This window comes from Tachysurus vachellii, chromosome 9 (genome assembly GCF_030014155.1).
Source record: "Tachysurus vachellii isolate PV-2020 chromosome 9, HZAU_Pvac_v1, whole genome shotgun sequence".
NCBI lineage: Eukaryota > Metazoa > Chordata > Actinopteri > Siluriformes > Bagridae > Tachysurus > Tachysurus vachellii.
The window spans coordinates 17,114,358-17,139,829 of record NC_083468.1 but is presented as its reverse complement, the minus strand read 5'-3'; the positions used below and the strand labels follow the sequence as shown (position 1 = coordinate 17,139,829).

The following is a 25,472-nucleotide window of genomic DNA, read 5'->3' as shown; positions in this document are numbered from 1 at the left end:
TGCTGTAAATTATCTATGGGTTTCGTAAGGGTTTCACTCAAAAATCTACTTTTTAATGCTGAAAGCTACATTTAAAACCGTAAAAATCAACATGGATTATTTAGTTTTAATCATTTGGGTGAATTCTACACCTGGGATAGGCCCCAGGTCTTGGCTAAGATAAATGAGTAAAAAGTGAGAGGTTTGAGTAAAAGAATATCTTAAAAATTTAAATTTTCAATCAAGTTTTAATTGTGGAACCGTTTAAGAGCTGTGTTGGACTGCTGTCCTATTCAAGATATATTTCCAACTTACACCCAATGTTTCCTGATCCATCGACCGGAATAAAGTGGATAAATGTGGATGGGTGGAGGGATTGAGGGGTGGGTGGATGGGTTAAACACTGAATAATGGTGAGAGTGCAAGTTGATCCATTAGATGTTGATGTTCAGTATTTGCCCTCGTCGTACAGCAGGTGGCACTACACACTACATCAAACCCCTTCAGCAAATTCGACCGAGGAAGACTTGCTTCATTGCTGGAAAAATAGCCCAGCGAATGATTTATTTAAATTTTGCGCTCCGTTTTTATCTAATTTCTCCTGATTTTGCTAAAGTTTCGAGGGTGTTTATTTTGTTTCTACTATCAGAACTGCAAGCCATTGACACCAGGTATGTTACTTTAAATAGCATCTTGATGTTAGCTAGCACTACTGGACCCTTCAGCTAGCTGTAGCTAATTTAAATCCTTATATTAACTGTTATAAGTGACCAATATGGAGCTTTTTGTTAGCTAACTTTAAAAGGAACATATTTGACTATCTATCTTCCCACATAACGTTTCATAACTGTAATGTTATTTGCCTAATTAACTGACACATTACATTGCTAGTAGGATGTATAGTAAGCACAAGTCACTGGTGTAGTTGTGTTGTTGGTGTTTACACTGGATGAAGGTGTACAGTGTATAACTGGTTATAACTGGTTATAACTGGTAGCTTGTGTTGTCCCTCAGTTGCCGGTTGTTGATGTCGTCGTGGGCGCGCAGTGTGAGGAGCAGCAGGCGGCTGTCTGTTCTCTCCTGCGGGTATTAAACACACCACAAACTACACAACACACTAAACGGGTATTAAACACATCACAAACTACACAACACACTAAACGGGTATTAAACACATCACAAACTACACAACACACTAAACGGGTATTAAACACATCACAAACTACACAACACACTAAACGGGCATTAAACACATCACAAACTACACAACACACTAAACGGGTATTAAACACATCACAAACTACACAACACACTAAACGGGTATTAAACACATCACAAACTACACAACACACTAAACGGGCATTAAACACATCACAAACTACACAACACACTAAACGGGTATTAAACACATCACAAACTACACAACACACTAAACGGGTATTAAACACATCACAAACTACACAACACACTAAACGGGTATTAAACACATCACAAACTACACAACACACTAAACGGGTATTAAACACATCACAAACTACACAACACACTAAACGGGTATTAAACACATCACAAACTACACAACACACTAAACGGGCATTAAACACATCACAAACTACACAACACACTAAACGGGTATTAAACACATCACAAACTACACAACACACTAAACGGGCATTAAACACATCACAAACTACACAACACAAACTACACAACACACTAAACGGGCATTAAACACATCACAAACTACACAACACACTAAATGGGCATTAAACACATCACAAACTACACAACACACTAAATGGGTATTAAACACATCACAAACGACACAACACACTAAATGGGTATTAAACACATCACAAACGACACAACACACTAAACGGGTATTAAACACATCACAAACGACACAACACACTAAAATAAACGGGTATTGAACACATCACAAACTACACAACACACTAAACGGGTATTAAACACATCACAAACTACACAACACACTAAAATAAATGGGTATTGAACACATCACAAACTACACAACACACTAAACGGGTATTAAACACATCACAAACGACACAACACACTAAAATAAATGGGTATTGAATACATCACAAACGACACAACACACTAAAATAAACGAGTATTGAATACATCACAAACGACACAACACACTAAAATAAATGGGTATTGAATACATCACAAACTACACAACACACTAAAATAAATGGGTATTGAATACATCACAAACTACACAACACACTAAAATAAATGGGTATTGAATACATCACAAACTACACAACACACTAAAATAAATGGGTATTGTATACATCACAAACTACACAACACACTAAAATAAATGGGTATTGAATACATCACAAACTACACAACACACTAAACAGGTATTGAACACATCACAAACTACACAACACACTAAACGGGTATTAAACACATCACAAACGACACAACACTAAAATAGACGGGTATTGAACACATCACAAACTACAAAACACTAAAATTACCCGTAAAGCCTTAGAGCTTTATATTTCACATAGTATTTGTGGTCTCTTTATTTGTTTGTTTGTTTGTTTGTTTATAAAGTAACAAGTAATATCTGAAAAAATACAGAATATGTATAAACTTTCCTTTCTTTCTCTCTGTCTCTCTCTCTCTCTCTCTCTCTCTCTCTCTCTCTCTCTCTCTCTCTCTCTCTCCGTTTGAAGTTTATCAGCATGGTTTCCAGGTTATAAAGTATATAATTAGAAATGTTGTATGAAAGGATACAGTATTATATACAGATGATTATTTTAATGCTTGGATGTGGATCATTTTAAAGGAATAAAAAGCATCTCCTACTTAACTAATTAATAATGAGCTAATTCCTAGGTGGGTGTAATTTATACCTAAGTCAGCAGCTTATACATGCAGTTTCTGCCTTTGGCTTGTTTTAGTGGAACGAAACCTTTTCGATCTTTCCGAAGTCAGCCGTATCCTGGACAGGAGGAAAGAAAAGACTCGCACCATGGAGCAGAAGGGTACAACCATATTAAACTTGTGATTGTGTCTGATATAGCTATTCCTACATTATGGCAATTTCTTTAAACATTATTTACCTCAAAGTAAGGATTCCATTAAAGCCCTGAAATGAACCTTTAATTTATGTTAATCTCTTTTTTCTTTTCAGCTTTGAGAATTTGGAACAGAGTCATGATTACTCCGACCCTACAGATTATAAAACCTATGAAACTTCACTTCATGACCGAAACGGTAATTATTCTAAGGTATATGTTCTTAAAGCACGTCTTGTGTAATTACTGTCTTATTAAAGCTTCTCAGAATGTATAGTGTCAATGGAACAACCTTTCTGTATATAACATTTACGCTATTAAAAAAACTGTTTTTCTATCAGTTACCTCCCTGAAGGATGGAGACAAGCGCAGTGCTCTGTACCAGAGATTTTATCAACAATTTCATGGAGATGGAGCCAAGCAGCCTGCTGACTGTGTTGTGCTTTCTTTGAACAACCAGAAGTTGTGAGTCCTTTGCACAATATGAAATGGATTTATTAATATCTTAGTCATATTTTAACTTGTAGCATATTTAATAACATCTTAGCAAAAAAAAAAATTCTTTAAATTCATATAATTTATTGAAGAGGTTCACATTGCATTTAAACTGAACGTTTTGAGGTTTCAAATTGAGAAGCATTCACCTTTGGTGTTCCTATAACAGTTGAATATTGTGAATCATTCAAATGCTGGAAATATGAAATACAAAGACACATTACACATCAAAATATATTTTATTAAAAGTAATACTGGTGCAATAAATATTTAAGCTCAAAAGGTACAGTGCAGGGGAAGTATAGTCTATATATATTATGAAGATACAAAAAGGTTTACAAGATACAATACATAAAGGGATATTTACTGAGAATGGGCCCAGATTTAATGCACAAAATAAAATAATGTAGTTATTATGTAAAGCATGCAAAGTACAGAGGTTAATGGTGGGGAAAAATATATATTTGTTATAAAATAAGTATAATATAATATATATATATAATTATATATATATAATATAGTATTCTATGATTTTCCCAGGATTGTGTCCAATGAAAAAACATCCTAGAAATTGATGGTCAGCAACTGGTTATAAAACAGTTGGCTTAATGGTCACGGTGATGTTATTTCTCTCATGTAAATTATTTGTTACTTTTTTTTTAATATTGAAATGTGTCTTTACATTTATGCATTTATCCAATGAAAATGAAAGATGTGAAATTGTCATCTCTTTAAATGAAACGAAGAAATGAATTTGAGTGTTTACATTCTGATTCAGAACTTTTTTAAAGAACATAAATATCTGTACTACTCAAAAATATGCTGTTAGCCATAAACGCCTCCACCGTTGAGTTCTTGTTAATCCGCATGGCTGACTTCACTCATCCTCCTGCACTCCTTCTCCATTCTCCACTGCATGGAGGTCAATAACAAGCTCTCTTATTTTTTCTTTCGAAGGGATTACGCAACATCGTTAGGCCACTGTTTGCAGGAGCGTGGCCTCATGGTGGAAATGCTTTACCTGCAGACGGAGTCAGGCTTGACCCGGGCCCTAAAGGATGTCCGTTCAGATGGTTCCCCCTTATGTATTCTCGTCGAACAGACCAATGTAGCTCTCTCCTCATGCACAGTAATTATATTTTCAGAGTCCCTCAAAAGTAAGTTCTCCTCACAGCAACAGCAAAATAACCAGTCAAAACTTACCTTTGTTTTGTGGTAGGCATTTCTGTAACATACACTCAGCAGCCACTGATACAAACACCTGTACAGCTGCTCGTTCCTGCACTGATTTAATCTGACAATCATGTGACAGCTGCACAATGCATAAAATCATGTCAATTATTCCAGTTTGTAACTGAAGTGGAACCTGGTGTTGTAATGATGTGTTGTTCAGGCATGGTTCTGCATTCTGCCAGAGATGCTTTCTTGCTCACCAATACTCAATACTGGCACTAAATACCATGCCACAGGGCCTTTTTACACCTGGTCACTTCATGTGTTTTCTCTGATCCGATAGCTATCTGATTTGTTAAAACTGTTCCATTTACATTAGGCCACATAAATGCGTCTTGGCGAATCGGGTATCAATCCGATCTTTCTACTCCCGCCCAAAATGCAAATATATTTTATCTCATTTCCGGGGTAATTAAAATGGAACATGCTTTGGTGTATGCGGTTTTCAGAATGCAATCAAAAATAAGACGAAAAAACTTGTTACGACGGTTATGCTACAAAAAAAAACAGCATTTACTGTTTGCTGCATTTTCACTGGCAGCAGTGCATTTTAAGACCCAACGAGACACCTGGGTGAAAGATCGGAGCCAGCACTTGCGAGTGACGTACTCCCGTTTGGGAGGAGTATAGCGCTGCTGTATGTGGCTTGAACAACCACATTCATTTACCCCTGTCCAGTTTCATCTGAAATGCGTCCCAGACCACCTCCTCAAGTGGTTTGAACGATCGGATTTATATCAGTCTCGAAAACGTTTCGGAGGGCAATTAGACGTCTTTTTACGATCGGATAGCTATCCGATCACAGAAAACGCATGAAGTGACCAGGTGTAAAAAGCCCTACAGTCATAAAGATGACATTTCTGCATTCTCATGTTTGATGTGAACATTAACTGAACATCATTACTCCACATGTGCAACAGCTGCTCCTATTAATTATACTGTGTGTATGTTATTGTTCCTGCTTTCTATCTCAAATGTTTCCAAGATTCAGTAGACTTTGCTACCTTTAGCTGGACTAAGGTGAAAAATATAAAAAGAGATAAAAAAAAACACTATTAGTTTAACAAATTGTATTTGCATGCCTTTAATTGGATATCTACCTAAACAGCAGCCTATACCACTTTATTGGTTCTTAAATGTTCAGTGTCACAAACAAATAAACAAACAATAGTGAAAGCATTGCTAGTAACTTTGTTTTAACTGGGATTCCTATTGCAGATTGACGCCCGCACACACAAGGCAGTTAAACACTCATACAATTGATTAAAAACGTGTTTATTGCTTCCACTTGGCTCCTCTCTGTAAAGAGCTCATTTACAAATGGAATTTTGTTGTTCTACTGTATGGCGTCTCTGTGGAACAATCTGAAATACTTAATATAACAATACTTAATTAACTTCATTTTATTTGAACTATTAGAATCTAACATTCCATCTTAAACTACCAGTTTCATACTGAAAGCTTTCAGGCGTTAAGGAAATGAAAATGAATTGAAATAATGAATTAAACACCCAGTATTAAATTATTCAGAGTTGCAGGGTAAATAAAGATAGAAAAGCAGATTTAATAATATTGCTGCTGATAAACTGAAATAGCTGAAACATTGTCATCCTGAAATGAATCCTATTATTAAAGGATGTGTCTGATACTGGGACTGAGCTACTTGTCTCGTTCTGCTCTACTTGTGCACTATGTATTCAGCTTTTCCTCTCTTGTGACTAAGTTTTCATTTCACTCCCACAGTTCACCGCAACATGCCCAGAGAGCAGGCTTTGGACTTAGTGATGGTGGAGTATGGGCGTGCGAGTGGTGCCCGGCGACAGTGTGACCCTGCGGAGGCAGCAGCAAGGGCTTCTGAGCTCTCTGATGACTACCTGGAGCGGGCCAAGCTGGAGCGCCATGCTGTGCCCTCTGCCACACGCCACCTGCTCCTCCTCATGGCTGAGGGCCTACACCTGTACCCAGAGGAGCTGGACTCCATCGCTGCGTATGTACACAACCGCCAGGACCATCTGCAAGGTGAGTACGCATGGAGATCTCCTGCTGAACACAGCTACACTGTGTACGCTAGAGTTGAGTTGAGAAATAATGGATCGTGAGTTTTGTGTGTGTGCGTTTGCGGGCTGCATGCTTTGTTGTCTCTGATGTATGTGAAATATTTTGGTAACATTTAACCAATATTGGAGGATCCTGTTTATGTGACAGTCTGGAGAGAATTCCCTTTGTCTGTTGCATGACTGAATTCTGGCAGACTAAAATGATGGAAAAGCAGGTGACTAGCTAGCTACAGTATGTGTGCTTTCTCCACACAATGAATAGCAGGCTTTCATCAAGTTGTCGGATAGCTATGTGGCAAAACATTATGGGCATAAGCCTTATCAGTTGGGTTTGTAATGAGATACCATCCGGCCTAACAGCTGGAATTAGGGCTGGGCGATATGGCCGAAAACTGTATCACTATATCAGTGTTTCATATCGGTCGATATCGATATCGATAACATTTTTATGGCCCATTTAAAATAGGGTCCAGGAGAAAAATATATTACATTTAAACATTTTTATTTTAAGCTAAACCTTCCTCTTATCATAATCCCTTCAGTTATTAAGACAGAAATGTCAACAACCAGGAAAACTCAAATAATTATAATGTAAACATAAGTCTAAAGTCACAATGAACACTTAATAATTATCTCTTAACATTTAAGGTGCAAAATGAAAGAAAATGTAAGAAATGCTTAATAAAGTGTAATAAAATAGTGCAAAGTGTTAAATATAAACATAGAGAAACCTGAGAATTTAGTGCAAGTTTAGTGTTAGGAAGTTCACTAGCTGTTCACCTTCTGGTGAATAAAGTGTTTTAAAATATGTGCAGTGTTTTGTAAACGTAAATAAAACTGAGGTAGACTGAGATACATCTGTAATATAAAAAACAAACCCGATACCATACAGTAACATAGTTTGAAATATAAAACCTGCAGAAATATGAAAAAGTAACTCAAGTTATTCTTTAATCATACTTGAAGTTGAACTATTCAAGTATATTTTTGTAGACTTATATTTTAGTAATCGAGTATTCTACCAAACATTTCATCGAATAATCAGATAAAATGAATTTTTGCTTAATTAAAGAGCAATATTAAATATACAAGACAAAATAAGACGGGTCTCTTAAAATGAATAACTAATTCTTTTCCTTTTTTAGAAAAATGAACTTTTATTTTTAAATGCATAGTATGCAATGCATACAACAATATTTTCTATCAAAAATAAACATTTAGATATTACCCATTGTTTCTCTGTCTGTACTTCTACTGTGAACAATGACAAATGACTGAGAAGAAGTAAGTATATTTAAGTGCCAAACATTCTGGGTTTTAAATGAACCATTTTTTGAGATGCAAAATCAAAAAAATTAATTATTTTCAAATTACTTTTTTAAAGTATCAAAACTAAAGGCATACATTAAAATAAATAGTAATAATAATACAAAAATACTGCCTTTAAGTCATGCAACTTAACCTTCAGAACTAAAAGATTCTAAATCTACAGTTCAGGCATAACATAAACCTTTACTGTCTTCTTGGAAAGCTTTGTGGTATTTAAGAGGCAGGATGGACAGGAACTTGGACCTAGAGTCATGCATGGTTTCACACTGAGTGCTTTAAGCATGCATATATATATATATATATATATATATATATATATATATTAATCAGAATATAATTAATCAGAGTCTCTCTCTCTCAACGTGTGTGTGCTTTAAAAGTCTTTAAAGGAGCATGTGATTGCAATGAAGAAAGATAAGCACATCAACATGCTCAGAACTGAGGCTTGCCCTGCGCTTTGAAGCAATGTTTCCTGCTGCTGAAAACAGACGCTCTGATAGTGTCCCAAAACTTGGACATTTTCTGCCGTTTTCTCCTGTTTGTTTCTTCTCTTTGCTCATTGCCATTGTTATCGCGCCCTTACATTTTGCAGCCCGCGCGCTCAAATCAAAAGACCGCTAACTCCTCGCTCTCCTTTCGCTTTTACCTAAGCACGTTGTCTCACACACACACTCGCACGCACACACAAAATAATTGCACAAGAACGTGACATGAGCTTTAAAATTAATTAAAAAAGGCTTTGAGGCAGAGGAATTATAATATCCAAAAAACTGCCATACTGGCACGCTGACTTTTCCTCTTTTATTTACAATTTCTTCGCTCGCTGCGGCTCATTTTCTGCTTATCAGTCGCCGGTTACTGAAGAGGAATCCAGCACCAGCACGAGACAACGATACGGCGCAACCAAACATGATACTGTTACATGATTGGCTGTTAGAGTGTCACTCCCCAAGTTGCTAGGTTACCAGAGAGTGAGTGCCTTTGTTAATGCAACCAAACCTGCTTTGCAACCTCTGTTTTCTTCCGACGAAGAATAAAAAATATCGAACGTCTTATCGAGCACATTTTTATATCGCTATCGATCACGTGTCTATCGCGATACATATCGTTATCATTTTATCGCCCAGCCCTAGCTGGAATATAATCTTTTAAATGCAGTTGACTTCGTTTTCACTACTGAAGCAATCAATACTTTGTAGTCAGGAAAGTCCATAGTTTTAAAACTCCTTGTAAAAGGTTTATAATCACCACATGATTTTGAGTTTTAATAAAACACCCATTTCCAGCCAATGTGACTGAGCTGGACATCAATATACTGTATATATTTTTTTCTTTCAGCGATCTCTCAAGAAGAAGATGGTAAAGTTGCTCCTGAGACAACGAACAGTCTTCCTGCAGGTCTGGGGAATCCACCGCCCCTTCTCTCTAAACCTGTTGGTTCTGTCCCCCCGCTCACTGAGCACCCGACCCCTTCCTCTGGCATAGCCAAGCCAGCTCATGGACAGCCGATGAGTGCACCAGGTCATTTATTGCATGTACTTGCATACAAACAAATTCATTTTATGTTTTGTGTGTGTTTCTTTCTAACGCATTTCTTAACTGGATTGAGAGGGTGTACCCCAGGCCTCCTTGCATTCTCATACATCCCATTTATATGATCGTTCCATTGTGCTTTGTTTGTTTCAGGCATCGACAAATTAATTTTGAAAATAATTACAGATCTGTTTCTGGTGATGAGAACATTTGCATTTGCAACTCATTTTAAAATTATTCTAGTATGTAACTAGAAGACTAGATACATTTTATAGAAATAAAGTAGCTCAGCTGGATATCTAAATGCTATGAAGTAGTGTGTACAGAAGAAAAACAGTTCAGGATATCCCTTCAACGTTTTAAAACTTTTTTCTCCTCTTTAGACTCGTATCCCAAAACTAAGCCACCTCCTCTTCTCTCACTGAACATCCTTCAAGGAGCTCCACAGGGTCTTCTGTCTCATGATCCACCAACACCGCATGGCCCAATTGGAACTCAAGCTCCCTCTACATCTCGTGGCCATTCACTACCACATGGTCCCTGTTCCTCTGAGACACGTTCAATACTGTATGGTCCTCCACCTCTCCATGGTCCTCCTGCTCCTCACAGTTCTTCAGCCTTTCGCAATCTGCAACCATTAAGCAGTCCCCCAGCACCAAGAGGAATGCTAGCTTCACATGCCACACATCCACCAAGGCCTCATAATGGACCCCATGGCTACCATATACGTGGACCACCACAACCACCTCATGGTCCACTCTTGCAGAATGGCCCAAGTGGGCTTAGAGCACCTCCACCCTTACTCAGGAACCTACGTGTGAGAAATCCAGCAGGTCTGTCTTAAGATCAGACTTATTTCCAAATCCATAAATACAAAGCATTGTCTTTGTGATTCGTTAAAACATCTTGGTGGAGAATGGATTGCTACTAAGGCCAGAATAAATCCTGTGTAAAGTTGTCTTCTTTCTGGCAGGAGCAGCAGCACAGACTTTAAGCCGTCTCCCTCTATGACGACTTACACAGGAATAATTCTACATATTCTTGAGGTTACCTTGTGATTGTTCATGTGGTTCTATGTATATTTTGTTTTCAATCTTTTGTATGTATTATACTGTATGTTGGTCTTTATGTATTTGGCACAATCGGTTCATTAATAAAAAAAGATCAGTTTCAGATCCTTGTACATGCTTGAACCTGCCGTTTCTTGTCTACTTTTTCCTATATATTCCCATCTCCTCTCTGTCTCTAAAAGACTGCTGAGACTCATTGTTGTTCTCCGTCCACTTTAGCATCTCGTACTCATCCCTCTTCACTACCACATTCCACACAGATCTCTTTCCACTTCACTCATCCCCACAGCTGCCCTCATTTATCCCAACCACCCCTCTATACATCTGCTCATTCAGATTCCCCAATAGAGAGAAGTGAATCACACACTGATGGCTCTACAACAACCTCCTACAGTCTTCAGGCTCAGCAGCTCACCATTAAACTGCTGGTTCATCTACACCACTTGAATGACATAGGAGCCTTAACTATAAAACACTACTGATCTAATCTTCCTAACTAAACTAATTGAATCTAAAAGTCCTGGAGGTGGTTAGCACGTTCGCCTCACACCTCCAGGGTTGGGGGTTCGATTCCCGCCTCCACCTTGTGTGTGGGGAGTTTGCATGTTCTCCCCGTGCTTCGGGGGTTTCCTCCGGGTACTCCGGTTTCCAAAGACATGCATGGTAGGTTGATTGGCATCTCTGGAAAAATTGTCCATAGTGTGTGATTGCGTGAGTGAATGAGTGTGTGTGCCCTGCGATGGGTTGGCACTCCGTCCAGGGTGTATCCTGCCTTGATGCCCGATGACGCCTGAGATAGGCACAGGCTCCCCGTGACCCGAGGTAGTTCGGATAAGCGGTAGAAGATGAATGAGTGAGTGAGTCCTGGAGGTGACAGTAACTCAGTATGATTCTGTATAAGCATGTGTGCTGCTCCATTTCTAGTGTATTGTAGAGGTTAAGTTTATATCAGATCTCACGTCTCCCCTCTGGACCTTTATTTCTGTAGTGACGACCGTTTAGTTTCTGGCTTTCAAAAGTTGTTCATTTCTTCTGTTGTGGCAGACTTGTACACTGAACACTGAATCAATACAACTTGCATGACATCAGGGTGATTTAAACCCCACAGTGTCAATTCCAAACCTAAGATCTAATCATTTTATTTGGACTTGTGTGCTGAAAAAAATATTAGGATTGATTTTTTTTAATTTCTTTTTTTATATACTCAAATAATGCAACTTAAAGTATAGCATTATATTATTGAAGAAGAAAAAAACGAATGATAGCATAAAATCTCTCTCTTGCCCACCACCAGGATGCTAGAAAAATACTTAAGAAACCTTTAATTCTATTCTATGACCTGAGACGCAGCTGCCTAAAGCCAGACTCATAATATAGCTATATTCTGTGTGTAGGCACCATTCAGCCACTGGAGGGAGCCAATAACTTAAACCTGCTTTCTTTAGGGTTAAGTCACCCATGAATTAATCAACACTATTCAAAAGCAAAACTTCAGCTTATAAAAAAGTAAAATCAATCACCAGTGAAATAAATAACAGGGGGTCATGACTCATTACTGCTGCTTTCTTGTTACTGCTTTCATTCTTCTTTATAAATGAACTCACAATTATTTAGAATGACTCGTACTTAAATTCAGGAAAAGTTCTGAAAGGGGAAAAAAAGTTCAGATAATTAAAAATATGTAATGAAAAAAGACAAATGTAAAATGCAACTTACTAGATCTTTATTAAATCAAACAGCTAATAAAAACGTTGATTTAAGGCAGACTAGCAGCAAGCATTAGCTGCAAGATGGACAGTACGAATAAATACAAGGCTGATTGCTTAGTACAAAATACGTACATTATAAAGCCGTAGAGAGAAAGAACAAACACATCTAGTGCGGCTGGAGTAACGGAAGATGAGCGTACAGACGAGTGTAGCAGATGTACTATGGCTGTTTTCTTACTCTCAACCTTCTACCTGCACTTGAAAGAAGGCAAAAATATACCTGGGTGTCTTTTTTTAAATCTCCAATTCATTTTTACAGAATAGCTTTTATCATTCGAGGCATGAGGAGTGTTTTCCCAAATACAGCATGCTAATATATTTCAATTGACCTTTTTCTTTTTACCTTGTTGTAATCCACAAGAGGTAAAAAAAAGTAATACTCCAGTCTAATCTCTGTTTCCTCACACAACACTTAAGAAAAAAGGATTTTAATATTACTGGTTATTGGATAAGAGCAACTTTAGAGTAAAAATGTAACAGTTTGTCTTTAAGCAGTCACAAATTTCACACATTTCTTCACAAGAATCAAGAACGTTAAGGAGTTGCACATCATCTCTGTGTACAGAGGAAACATGTTGAAGTTCCTGTCCGCTGCAGCTGCACAATGCTACGTGTGCGGTGGATAGAGATTAAGTGGAAACGGCGGGAGTGTTGGATTCTTTAGCGTTAGTCTGGTAGCGACCAACATGAAGCTTGCACTCGTTCTGCTTCATGGATTCAAGAACCAGTTATGATCATGTGAGCAGAATTACAGACAATGTGAACGGCTCGGTCTCTGTTCTGGTTCCGTCTCAGCAGCGCCACTGTGAATTCACTGACTGAGACCAAGTGCAAACTTGCAAGAGTGAGTAGTATTTTTTTTTTTTTTTAAATAAGCTGGACTCTAGAGTCCAAAAACTAATCAGGCGCCCTTATCTCGAGGACTTAAGTGCTCATGTCGTGCAACCTGAAATCTGCACTCTGCTCTGTGGTACATGTGGACATGGAAAACATTCACCAAAGCACAGGTCACATGACAGACGACAAAACTCGCTTTCTTCTATTTCAACATTTCAACACACAGACATCATTTTCAGACAAATACAGAGGACATTTAACATCTAAAGAAAAGCTGAACGAACACTGTGCTGAAACAAAACAAAAAAAACAACAACAAAAAAAAACAAACTGACCCCAAAACCGATGGCGAGCACAAACAATAAATACAGATCTATTTCCTGGCCCTTGGAGAGCCCAACCTCCAGAGGACAAAGGTTTCTGATGTGAGAAAGCCACTACGACAAGCAGACAGTAGGAGAATTAGTACTAAATGATTCACTATTACTAATCAGCCTTTACTCTGTATTACTATCGCTTTAGTGCTGTGCTGCAAGATGCATGCCTTAAATTCAAATTTCTCTTCCTGCTCTGTGGGAGGGAGCTGGAATGAGACCCAGCAGACTGAGGAGACGTGGAAGAGTCAGAGACGGTGTGTGTTACAGACCTCAGAGACAAGCCAAGGCCTCAGCAGCGGAAACTTTGTGCTAGTGTTGGAAAGAAACAGGGGGTTAAGGATTGATTAGGGGGTCAGAGGTAAGGCCTATATTCTGCTTTTCTCCCTCCAGGAGGCCCAACTCAGCTCAGAGGAGGAGGAGAGGAGCGAGAGACAGTGGAAGTGAACGGTGCTGCAGTCTTGTTATCATCTCACTCTGTCTTTTTGGCCCAGGCCATGTCATCACAGCGTGGCTTCTGTCCTGTTAGCTTCTCCACCAACCACTCCATCCTTCTCCAGAAACCTATTCGGTCCAGAGGGTAATTCAGCCAGCCTGAGAGAGAGAGGGAGAGAGAGAGAGAGAGAAAGAGAGCGAGCGATTAACTAATTAATAAACAATTACTCAAACACAGCATGTTTCTACCTTTAAAAACAGAATAAACCAACACCAGATCTTAGAAAAACACTATTACTATTATTAATGATAATAATAATAATTATAATAATAACAATTAATGTAGAAAGAGAGATTCATGATAATAATAAGCCAACATTTTTGAGTTTCCTTAAAAAGCAATTATTGTGAGGTTCTTCTTAAGGTAAGACTTGGACAACAAATAAATGGAAGATGAACCAATAACAGTCTCTTTAGGACGGGGCTCCTGTAAGACACCTGAAATAAAATCCTGGGTCTGGGTGGTTTTAAATGTTATGTGAGCAGGAGCTGTGGTCAGAATGTAATCCTGCAGGATACAGAACAGCAGCAGGTTGATTAACATGTGAGTGTACAGACTGCAGTGTGGCACTCGTGCTGCTCTACACAGAAATCATACAATGCTCATTCAGTAACTGCTTTATCCTGAACAGGCTGTGTGTGTATTAGGGGAGGGAAAGGGGGGGGGGGCAGTTAATAAATAATTAATACAAATAAATAAATGAGTTAAATAGTAGTATAAATACAAAAAGTGCATTTCAAGCACCCAGATGATGAACTTAATCAACGGAAAACACAGTGGAATGTCGGACACTTCCTGCACTCAACACTGCGGGGTTACCACCAGGTGCAGATGCTGGAACAGAAGAACATTTCAAGATGGCCAACACCACTTGGGTTTGTGGTTGGGTTGGAAAATGTCTTACAAATGTGAGAATTTATTATTTACTAGATTTATTTTTCTGTTTAAAAAACACACACATTATGAGAGATTTTTGACCTTTATGTCCACAGCTTGGTGAAAGTATTATTTATTGTGAATTCTATTCATGTAAATGTAATTATATCCTCAAACACTGTTTTTATCATATTGATGCAGTCACTGGTTTGCATTCCTAAATTCAGACTCTCAGACAGACACAACACCTCTCCACATCTGGAGCACGCATACGGAGTTCTTCTCTAAACCTGATATACACTTAACATCCCACTGTGTGTGTGTGTGTGTGTGCGCGTGTGGTGCCTGCAGTGGTCTTCTCTGTGTAAGAGGAGAGTAGTGTAGCATGCCTTGTTGTTTGATTACTCCTTTTTGTGTCCCTCCTTTCAATCTGTCTCTCCATGCAGGCCTGTTTGTTAGCACTGACAGCAGGTTAGCATTAAATATACATGGAGATTGTCAGCCAGTCGCACATACAAAGGCAAGCTGGGGGCCCCGGGGACCTGGTGGAGGAGCCCCAGCCATGCTGAGAGACTTCCTGTGTGTGTGTGTGTGTGTGTGTGTGTGTGTGTGTGTGAGAGTGTGAGAGAGAGAGACAGAGTAAGAGTAAGAAAGAGAGAAAAAGAGAGAGAGAAGCGTGACAATTAAAAAAAGGGACCCTTTTCCTCTTCATTCAGACCTCTTCAGAAAAGAGAAATGGAGACAAGTCAACCCGCTTGCTTTCCTGGCACACAGACACACACTCCTCCCCGCACTCACATCTGTTGTCCACAGGGGCACAGGGTGACACACAAGCATCCCCACTCAGCTCTTTCTTACACACACAGACACAGGCGCACACATGGGCAGACAGAGACAGACAGACACACACACACACACACACACACAGGGACTCTCACAGACAGACACCAGGGTAATGCTTGTACTTGCAAAGAACTGAGACACACAGGCAGACAGAGACAGACAGACAGACACACACACACACACACAGACAGACACACGCACTCGGAAACAGACACACACAGACACACACAGACAGACAGACACACACAGACAGACAGAGACACACAGACAGACAGAGACACAGAGACACATGCACTCAGACAGACAGACAGAAACAGACAGACAGACACAGACACACACACAGACACACAGAGACACACACAGACAGACAGACACACACACACAGACAGACACAGACACACAGGCAGACAGAGACACACACAGACAGACAGAGACACACACAGACAGACAGAGACACAGACAGACACATGCACTCAGACACACAGACAGACAGACACACAGACACACAGAGACACACACAGACAGACAGAGACACAGACAGACAGAGACACATACACAGACAGACACACAGACAGACAGACAGAGACACACACACAGACAGAGACACAGACAGACAGAGACACACACACAGACAGACAGACACACAGACAGAGACACAGACAGACAGAGACACACACACAGACAGACAGAGACACACACACAGACAGACAGAGACACACACACAGACAGACAGAGACACACACACAGACAGACAGAGACACACACACAGACAGACAGAGACACACACACAGACAGACAGAGACACACACACAGACAGACAGAGACACACACAGACAGACAGACAGAGACACACACACAGACAGACAGAGACACACACACACAGACAGACAGAGACACACAGACAGACAGAGACACACAGACAGACACAGACACACAGACAGACACAGACACACAGACAGACAGAGGCACACAGACAGACACAGACACACAGACAGACACAGACACATGCACTCAGACAGACAGAGACACACAGACAGACACACAGACAGACAGAGACACACAGACAGACAGAGACACACACAGAGAGACACAGAGAGACAGAGACACACAGACAGACAGATACACACACAGACAGAGACACACACAGACAGAGACACACACAGACAGAGACACACACAGACAGAGACAGACACAGACAGAGACAGACACAGACAGAGACAGACACACAGAGAGAGAGAGAGACACACAGAGAGAGAGACACACACAGAGAGAGACACAGAGAGACACCAGGGTAATGCTTGTACTTGCAAAGAAATGCAATATTTCTCATTTACAACAAAAGAGAAAAAATGTATAATTATACAGAGATGGTCAAAATGTTTTTTTTATTTTTTGTTACCATATTTAGTTTTGCTGAGGCTTTTCTAATGGAACAAAGGCAAAAAACATGAAGCTTTGTATGATGTTTTTTATGTTTTTTTATAAGTCATGGTTCGAATTGAAAGGAAAGTGGCTAAAAATGCAAAACTGCCAATGAAAACTCATGTACAATCCCCAGGTTAAGATAAAGTGTGTGTGTGTGTGTGTGTGTGTGTGTGTGTGTGTGTGTGTGTGTGTGTGTGAGAGAGAGAGAGAGAGAGAGAGAGATTGCTTTAAGTGTGTCTTCAGAACTTTAGAACTTCTTTAGGTTGAAATAGCTCAACAAGAGGTCTTGATAAAAGACTGAGATATGACAAAGGTGCAACACACAATACAATACAACAGCACCGTCAGCTACACTATGAACACAGCATGGGGTACTGATGTTAACCAAGAGGAAGCCTGCAGCTAAACATGCAACAGGTAATGCTGTTGTTAACTGCTTCATCACCAAGCAGCTTACAGTAGCAGAAGAGTAGAATATTAAAGAAAAGAGCAAATCCTGCAATGCCTGAATAATGAAGATTTATAGAGAGAATCAACATACTACAGATAATTTATTTAGAAATTTACAAACAAAAAAGGCAGCAAAAAATGTTTAGAAATTGTTGTTCTGTTAAAAAATAGGATACAATACAACAAACTCTTACCACCATGTTGACACAGTTGTCTATAATGTCTTTGTATTCTGTAACATTAAGATTTCCCTTCACTGGATCTTAGAACCCAAAACCTGTTCCACCTGTGTCTATTTGTCGAAAACCTCGAGTGGCTTGCACAGAGCCCTGACCTCAACCCCACAGGAACACCTGACCTGTACCTCACACTCTACCTCAACCCCACAGGAAAACCTGACCTGTACCTCACACTGTACCTCAACCCCACAGGAACACCTGACCTGTACCTCACACTGTACCCCAACCCCACAGGAACACCTGACCTGTACCTCACACTCTACCTCAACCCCACAGGAAAACCTGACCTGTACCTCACACTGTACCTCAACCCCACAGGAACACCTGACCTGTACCTCACACTGTACCCCAACCCCACAGGAACACCTGACCTGTACCTCACACTCTACCTCAACCCCACAGGAAAACCTGACCTGTACCTCACACTGTACCTCAACCCCACAGGAACACCTGACCTGTACCTCACACTGTACCCCAACCCCACAGGAACACCTGACCTGTACCTCACACTCTACCTCAACCCCACAGGAAAACCTGACCTGTACCTCACACTGTACCTCAACCCCACTGGAACACCTGACCTGTACCTCACACTGTACCCCAACCCCACAGGAACACCTGACCTGTACCTCACACTGTACCCCAACCCCACAGGAACACCTGACCTGTACCTCACACTGTACCCCAACCCCACAGGAACACTTGACCTGTACCTCACACTGTACCCCAACCCCACAGGAACACTTGACCTGTACCTCACACTGTACCCCAACCCCACAGGAACACCTGACCTGTACCTCACACTGTACCCCAACCCCACAGGAACACCTGACCTGTACCTCACACTGTACCCCAACCCCACAGGAACACCTGACCTGTACCTCACACTGTACCCCAACCCCACAGGAACACCTGACCTGTACCTCACACTGTACCCCAACCCCACAGGAACAACTGACCTGTACCTCACACTGTACCCCAACCCCACAGGAACACCTGACCTGTACCTCACACTGTACCCCAACCCCACAGGAACACCTGACCTGTACCTCACACTCTACCTCAACCCCACGGGAACACCTGACCTGTACCTCACACTGTACCTAAACCCCACTGGAACACCTGACCTGTACCTCACACTCTACCTCAACCCCACTGGAACACCTGACCTGTACCTCACACTCTACCTCAACCCCACGGGAACACCTGACCTGTACCTCAACCCCACTGGAACACCTGACCTGTACCTCACACTGTACCTCAACCCCACTGGAAAACCAGACCTGTACCTCAACCCCACAGGAACACCTGACCTGTACCTCACACTCTACCTCAACCCCACGGGAACACCTGACCTGTACCTCACACTGTACCTCAACCCCACTGGAACACCTGACCTGTACCTCACACTCTACCTCAACCCCACGGGAACACCTGACCTGTACCTCACACTCTACCTCAACCCCACTGGAACACCTGACCTGTACCTCACACTCTACCTCAAACCCACTGGAACACCTGACCTGTACCTCACACTCTACCTCAACCCCACTGGAACACCTGACCTGTACCCCAGACATCCTCACACATCTTTACTACACAGAATGCTCTTTTTTTTAACATTTGTAAATGCGTTTAGTTGATGGGTATACATGAGGCATATTACAGTACAGTCTCAATTTTATTTAACCATGTTTTATTGTACACCACAAGGGCCTTACTCAAGGGCCCAACAGCTTGCAGTGCTGGAGTTTGACCTCACATGCTCCATATCACCACCAGTTACAATGTGCACATTGTATTTCTACAGTAATAACCTGCATGGAGAGAACATTTTCAAGATCACACAGCAATTAACATGTAGAATGTGAACAGAGGATGCACAGCTCTGTAGAGTGTGTGTGTGTACCTGTGGTAATGCAGTAGTAGGTCTCATGAGGAGACACATGGTGAATACGGTGGTGCTTGCGGGGCAGCACTAGGTGGCAGTCCTGCAGCAGAGTGACCCATCTTGGCAGGCCGAAGTAGGAGTGCGACCACTTATGGATCTGATTGGTCATCGTCACAAAGACGGCAAGCGCAAACACAAAACAGTCCCAAGGGTAGGACTCGGCCAGGGCGTCTGTAACAGAGAGCCACACAGAGCAGGGATTCAGTTTTATGCCTAATAAAACAAAAAGTGGTCTGCTTTTTAATGCATTTTCTTAATTTTTTGTTTCTGTCCCACTTCAAAGTGAACTTCACCCACTGAAGAGGAAAACTGAGGCTAGAGAAGCAACACACCAACAACTCTTCTGTTCCATGATGCGTGATCATACAGACAAGTTCCCCTGCAGCACTTTGATTTAAGACTTGTGATTTAAACTAAGCTTGTGTAATACAATATCCATCATCTCTACATGATAGCACATGATATTCAGTGATTTTAATTACAATGATCACACTTGGCAACCCTTATTTTAAATAAGTGAAATAAAATATGCCAATATATGTTTTAATTAGCAAACCTCCAAGTATAATTATTTTGCTATGTTTATTAGATACATCTTCAAAATATAAAGCTGGAAAAAAGTCAGAAAGGAAAAAAACTTTTAAGAGAGATTAAATATACTAAGCTGTTTTTTTTTGCGCTACATGAAGGATTTGGCACAACTCTATCTAGCCGTTTTTAGCTGTAAGATTTATTACACCCATCCTTGTGGTCCTTAAACCAAAAACTGCTTTCTTTTATCTGCTCTAGATGATCACAGGGTTAAATGCTTTTTTTTATTAATAAATCACAAGCAGGAAGAAATCCATATCACACAAACCTAGTGTATTGTTGTCTTTATAATTACGATGCTTTTACCAATAGTGAAATGATAGAAATGATAGAAATTATTTCCAGATCGTCCAAAATCATCTGCTGGAATCACAGCTGTACAAGAAAGGGAACAGAAATGAAACAACTGCATGTAATAAAATGAAATGTAATGAACAAACAAACAAACAAACAAATAAATGACATGTCCCAGTTTTCACTTTGGGACAGCTGAGAGTTTTTAGTTGAGAGCCATAACCCATGAACAACAAGAATATGCTTAAGTTATTTAGCCTTTGGTCATTTATTCAGTTATTACTAATGTGTTTGCATGCGTAATAAATTAGTTGAGGTACATTTGTTCAGTTATCTTCAGCATTCAGAAGAAACGGCCTGCAGTATAACCCTAGCTTCTCCATGTATTTTTAAAAAGACACAACCGTGGTGCGTTGTGGGATGTAGCAGCTCTGGTTGCATACTTTAAAATCAGAAGCATTTATGTTCTATACTGCATAAAACGTAAGGTTTAAAGCGACTAAATTAAAAGTGTGTGTCTGTTTGTGTCTTTGCACCTGGTGTGTAGGACAGGAACTTGTAGACCATGTGGGCGAGAGGCAGGATGGTGATCATGCAGTTATCTCCATTAGTCTCGATGAAATCGTGCCGAGTGATGGCCGTAGGGTCGATGTGGTGCTCCCGAAATGGACGGATAAATGCCTGAATGCATGGTGTGACATAGAGACAGGAGGATAAAAAGAAGACAAATAGAAAGAGAGCGAGAGAGAGAGAGAGAATAAGAGAAATTAACTTTCTGTAATACGTGGCCAAAGAAAAACATCATACACGGCATAATGTCTGGCTAAATAAATTGGTGGTCATGTAAAAAATGTTCGACTGATGCACTTCCTTGGGAGTCTGGTTTAAAACGGTGCCATGCCATATTACAGCTAAATCAAAAGAGGTATAGAATAAGTTTGGAGTTTGGAAAATGAAAGCAAAAATACAAAGAATGTCAGCTTTAACAAACGGCTCTGAAGCGTGAGGGCTCCTGCATGTCAGAGGAGAAAGGAGCGTGTAGGAGGGTTGATGCTGACCGATAGAGCCTAATGAAAGCGGGGGTGGGAAGCAGGAGTTCACAAATTCTGGAGCTGTGAGATAACCCGGCATAAAGCAGCACTTCCCCACCGCTGACATCCTGCAGCATGAAAAAGCTGACGCTCAGCGCCTCATGTCACTCATGGCTGAGGCCGCACGGGGCACAACAAATGAAAGACATCACGGGAAAGAAGTGCATGTGAAAAGAAAGAAGAAAAAAAACAACACACACACACAATGCACACAAGAATAAAAGTAATTTATTTAGCCACACAAAAAGAAGGAATCGTTTGGAGCTGCAGTGCTATGGAGCTTCAGAGGAGAGAAGCGGGAGAGGGAACGTCATTATCATGTGGCCCGAACTCAATCATGGCTGTATCTGAGGCTGCTCGGCTGAACTCTACTGGAGTTCAGGGATGGGGGGAATATCTGCTGATATTTCGACAATTATATTCCCTCTCCTTCTGCTCATCCTCAGCCTGTGTGTGAGATTAAACGTGTGATAAGCTCCAGACACGTGCGTGTGTGTGGCTTCTCCAGCACACCATGGCCACCTGGCGCTTCGCCGCCGCTAATCCCGCACCGTTTAACACCCTGCCTTGCCTTGGCCGCCTTCTGCCTAATCATGACTTCCATCACCGGATTGCCCTGGCAACGCAGCGGCTGATGGGAGTCTGGCCCCCCTACTTTTAACCCGACACCCACTGGAGCAATCCGTTTCATTTTATCCGTCTCTCCCTCTCTTGCTCGTCACTCTTAAGAGCCCGTTTAATCATGCTCATTAGCAACTCTCCCTCAAGTTGGTTTTTTGGTTTGAACGCGTGGACAGAAAGCTGCATATAGGAGTCCGCTGAGTGTCGCCTTTAATGTGCCCGTTAAAGGGTCTTAGTTTGCGGTGTGCTGAAGGGGCCGTAAATTCCCCTGCTCTTTTTGAAGTCTGCTCACTCCCAGGTGGCAGGTCCTAATTATCCTTGACAGTGGAAGGATCCACGGTGGCTGCAGAGCCATAAGAAAGCCATTCTCCTGTCCTCCCTTTTGCCGCGGCCCAGAGGATCGAGCCGTTTAACAGCACAGACGGATGCTGATGAAAGAGCGGAGAAGGTGGCCTTGCTGGCCCGGGCCACAGGGGTGCTGCCGGAAAGCGCTGTTCAGATGGCCTACTCTCCAGGAAACAAAGATGGCTTGCCCTCAAATTCCCAGACACTGGGTCCATGTGACTGTGCTTTTTTTTTCCAGCCATAAAGCTACAGACAGTGGCATTAAACAAATATGGCCTTGAACTTGTGCATCTTTACATCAGTGCTTACATCCAAGTCTCTCCTACATCTACTTCTGTTCTGCTTTAAAGACAATTTAACAATTTTAGATCATTAAAAGCCCAGAGCCATGCTTAGGTTGTTGGAACAGGAATATCAGACTGGAAACTAGCAGGAGCACTGCTGGGCACAGCTACACTATCCTCAGCATGTAAAACACCACACTATGGCACTGAAGGTTAAAAAGTTTCAAAACGTTCATCTTAATACAAGTCAGTACTTTAAATCTCTGCTGCTGTTCTTTTGGGCCTGTAGTGCACTGCATAGGTGATATGCTGCTATTCTGTTATACACTTTAGTGTGAGCCTACACATATAACAAAGAGGAAGATCAGAATAGATTTGACCTAAATTACAAATGGAAGACTTTTGAGGTAACAAAAGAAATGTAAAAGAAGACCGAAATTCAAGCAAATGGGAAAAAAAGATTGTGGATAAACAAACAATAAAAAAATTTAAATAACAGAAATGCAAATAAAAACATTTTTGTATACATTTTTTGCTTTTGCCAAATTGTGTTATTTGTTGTAGATTATTTAATTGATTAAATAAGCTCTCTTGTTTTTTACTTATCAAATAAGATCAAATATTATGATTATATTGAGTAAAGTTAAATCATGTCAACATTATACTGTCCATTACATGGTTTTGAAATGTTTTCATACTTGGCTACAAAATCACTAGACATTCCCACACTTGGTAACTTTGTGCATGCTCATTAATGCACTTGAGCTTTGCTCATGCACAGAATTACCCAAAGCAACAAGCAACACTGGGGAATGGAGCCTGGAAGCTGCACTACAGGGACTCGGCATGTCCTAACACCACTCCCTACCTCCATCAGCCACACAGTGACCTCTGTCACCAGAGATACAAAGGCTTGCCCAAATTCATCACTCCTACCTGTCCAGTACAAAAAGCAGGGGCCAGATGTTTTTTAATTGGACAGGCAGAGGATGACCTTTTCACCGATTGGGCGAGAAAAGGGCGACTACGCTCTGCATTAATTTGACTCTCCTGGGTAATCCTGCCCCTTGTTGGGTACAGCGTGCGGGGGGTGAGAGACTGGTGGAGGTTACAACTTGGAGCTGTACGAAACAGGAACGGAGGACACCCCCCTGAGAGGATGTGGCATTTTCCTTTATCCTGCCGTGAGCCTAGTAAACCACAACAGACCAATAAAGCAAAGGCTGATATGAAAATTAAACAGGGTCATTTGTTAAAATCAAACACACTAATATGCTAAGAGCCCACACTGTATGTATAATGAGTGAGCATGCATGTGCTAGTCTGCAGGGGAACCCAAGAAACATGCTTAATATTGTGGATGGCTCTGGAAATTGGCATTAATCACAATGTTATAGGGAATTCAATCTCAAACGCAACTTTGCTGTGTTAACTATTAATGTTACTACTTAACAGCTCTATTTTGAATTCATGTTTAACGTTAACATAGAAAATATACAGAGGACAAATCAGTAGCCTGGGACAAGAATATTTCAGGCTTTTTTATTATTAATAGTCACCTGATAGGATTAACAATCTTTTTCACAGTTGGCATGGGATTATATTTAAGCCATCAGATCTATCTCCTCTCACTTGCTACACACTGCCACCTTGAGGTTAAACAAGAAGAAAATATTAAAAGGGGTGGTAAAACACGATTTCACTTTTCTAACTTTAGCTAGTGTGTAATGTTCCTGTTTGAGCATAAACAACATCTGCAAAGTTACAACGTTCAAAGTTTTAAGCAAAGGGAGATATTTGCTTTTAAAGAAATCCATTTCTAAGGACTATAGCAAACGGCCGGTAAGGACTACACGACATTCCTCCAGGGTTGCTGACGTCACAAACCCCGATATTTACATAAACCCCTCCTCCGTGAATGTTAAAAAAAAAAAGGGGGGGGGGGGGCCTGGCCATTTTATATTGCTGAGGAGAAGAGTTGTTGTGGTATAGTTAGTAGGCTGGAGTGTCGTTGCTGCGATGCTGACGAAACGCTGTTATTTTCATCCGGATTGCAGGTCCACTTTGTTCAGCCTTCCTAGGGACGGGGAAGTTAGGGATCAATGGTTAAAATTTATTTTTAACTCGGTCCCTCATAATTCGTATGGTTTTATTGACGCCATTGTTTCTAATACCACCAAAGCACAGACTACTGGTAAAGATAAGGGGCGTGACGTTTCCGAAAAACGTGC

The 25,472-nt window shown here is 40.8% G+C and overlaps 2 protein-coding genes across 2 annotated transcripts in view; one reads left to right on the top strand and one right to left on the bottom strand.

The window, feature by feature from the left end:
* Window positions 1–421: 421 nt before the first annotated feature.
* On the top strand, window positions 422–10,860 carry si:ch211-216l23.2 (uncharacterized protein LOC565061 homolog). The gene is made up of 9 exons (XM_060877986.1): window positions 422–650; window positions 994–1,065; window positions 2,922–3,005; window positions 3,155–3,237; window positions 3,380–3,503; window positions 4,491–4,690; window positions 6,510–6,785; window positions 9,491–9,673; window positions 10,069–10,860. The coding sequence occupies exons 1-9, from the start codon at window positions 424–426 to the stop codon at window positions 10,527–10,529; spliced, it is 1,710 nt and encodes a 569-aa protein (XP_060733969.1). The 5' UTR covers window positions 422–423; the 3' UTR covers window positions 10,530–10,860.
* Window positions 10,861–12,456: 1,596 nt separating this feature from the next.
* Window positions 12,457–25,472, bottom strand: part of si:ch211-212o1.2 (uncharacterized protein LOC492735 homolog) — a 34,433-nt gene continuing 21,417 nt past the window's right edge. The window contains exons 4-6 of the mRNA XM_060877985.1: window positions 21,437–21,581; window positions 19,974–20,186; window positions 12,457–14,329 (exon numbers count right to left, since the gene is read on the bottom strand). Of these exons, the coding sequence (XP_060733968.1) occupies window positions 14,208–14,329; window positions 19,974–20,186; window positions 21,437–21,581 (480 nt within the window). The 3' untranslated portion in view covers window positions 12,457–14,207. The remainder of the gene's footprint in view (window positions 14,330–19,973; window positions 20,187–21,436; window positions 21,582–25,472) is intronic.

What these genes read in the sequence shown, in the direction of transcription:
- si:ch211-216l23.2 (XM_060877986.1), top strand. Translation starts at nt 424, where the DNA reads ATGTTCAGTATTTGCCCTCGTCGTACAGCAGGTGGCACTACACACTAC. An exon ending in CTGTCTGTTCTCTCCTGCGG is followed by an intron (nt 1,066 to 2,921) that starts GTATTAAACACA and finishes GGCTTGTTTTAG; the next exon opens with TGGAACGAAACCTTTTCGAT. An exon ending in ACAGCCGATGAGTGCACCAG is followed by an intron (nt 9,674 to 10,068) that starts GTCATTTATTGC and finishes TCTCCTCTTTAG; the next exon opens with ACTCGTATCCCAAAACTAAG.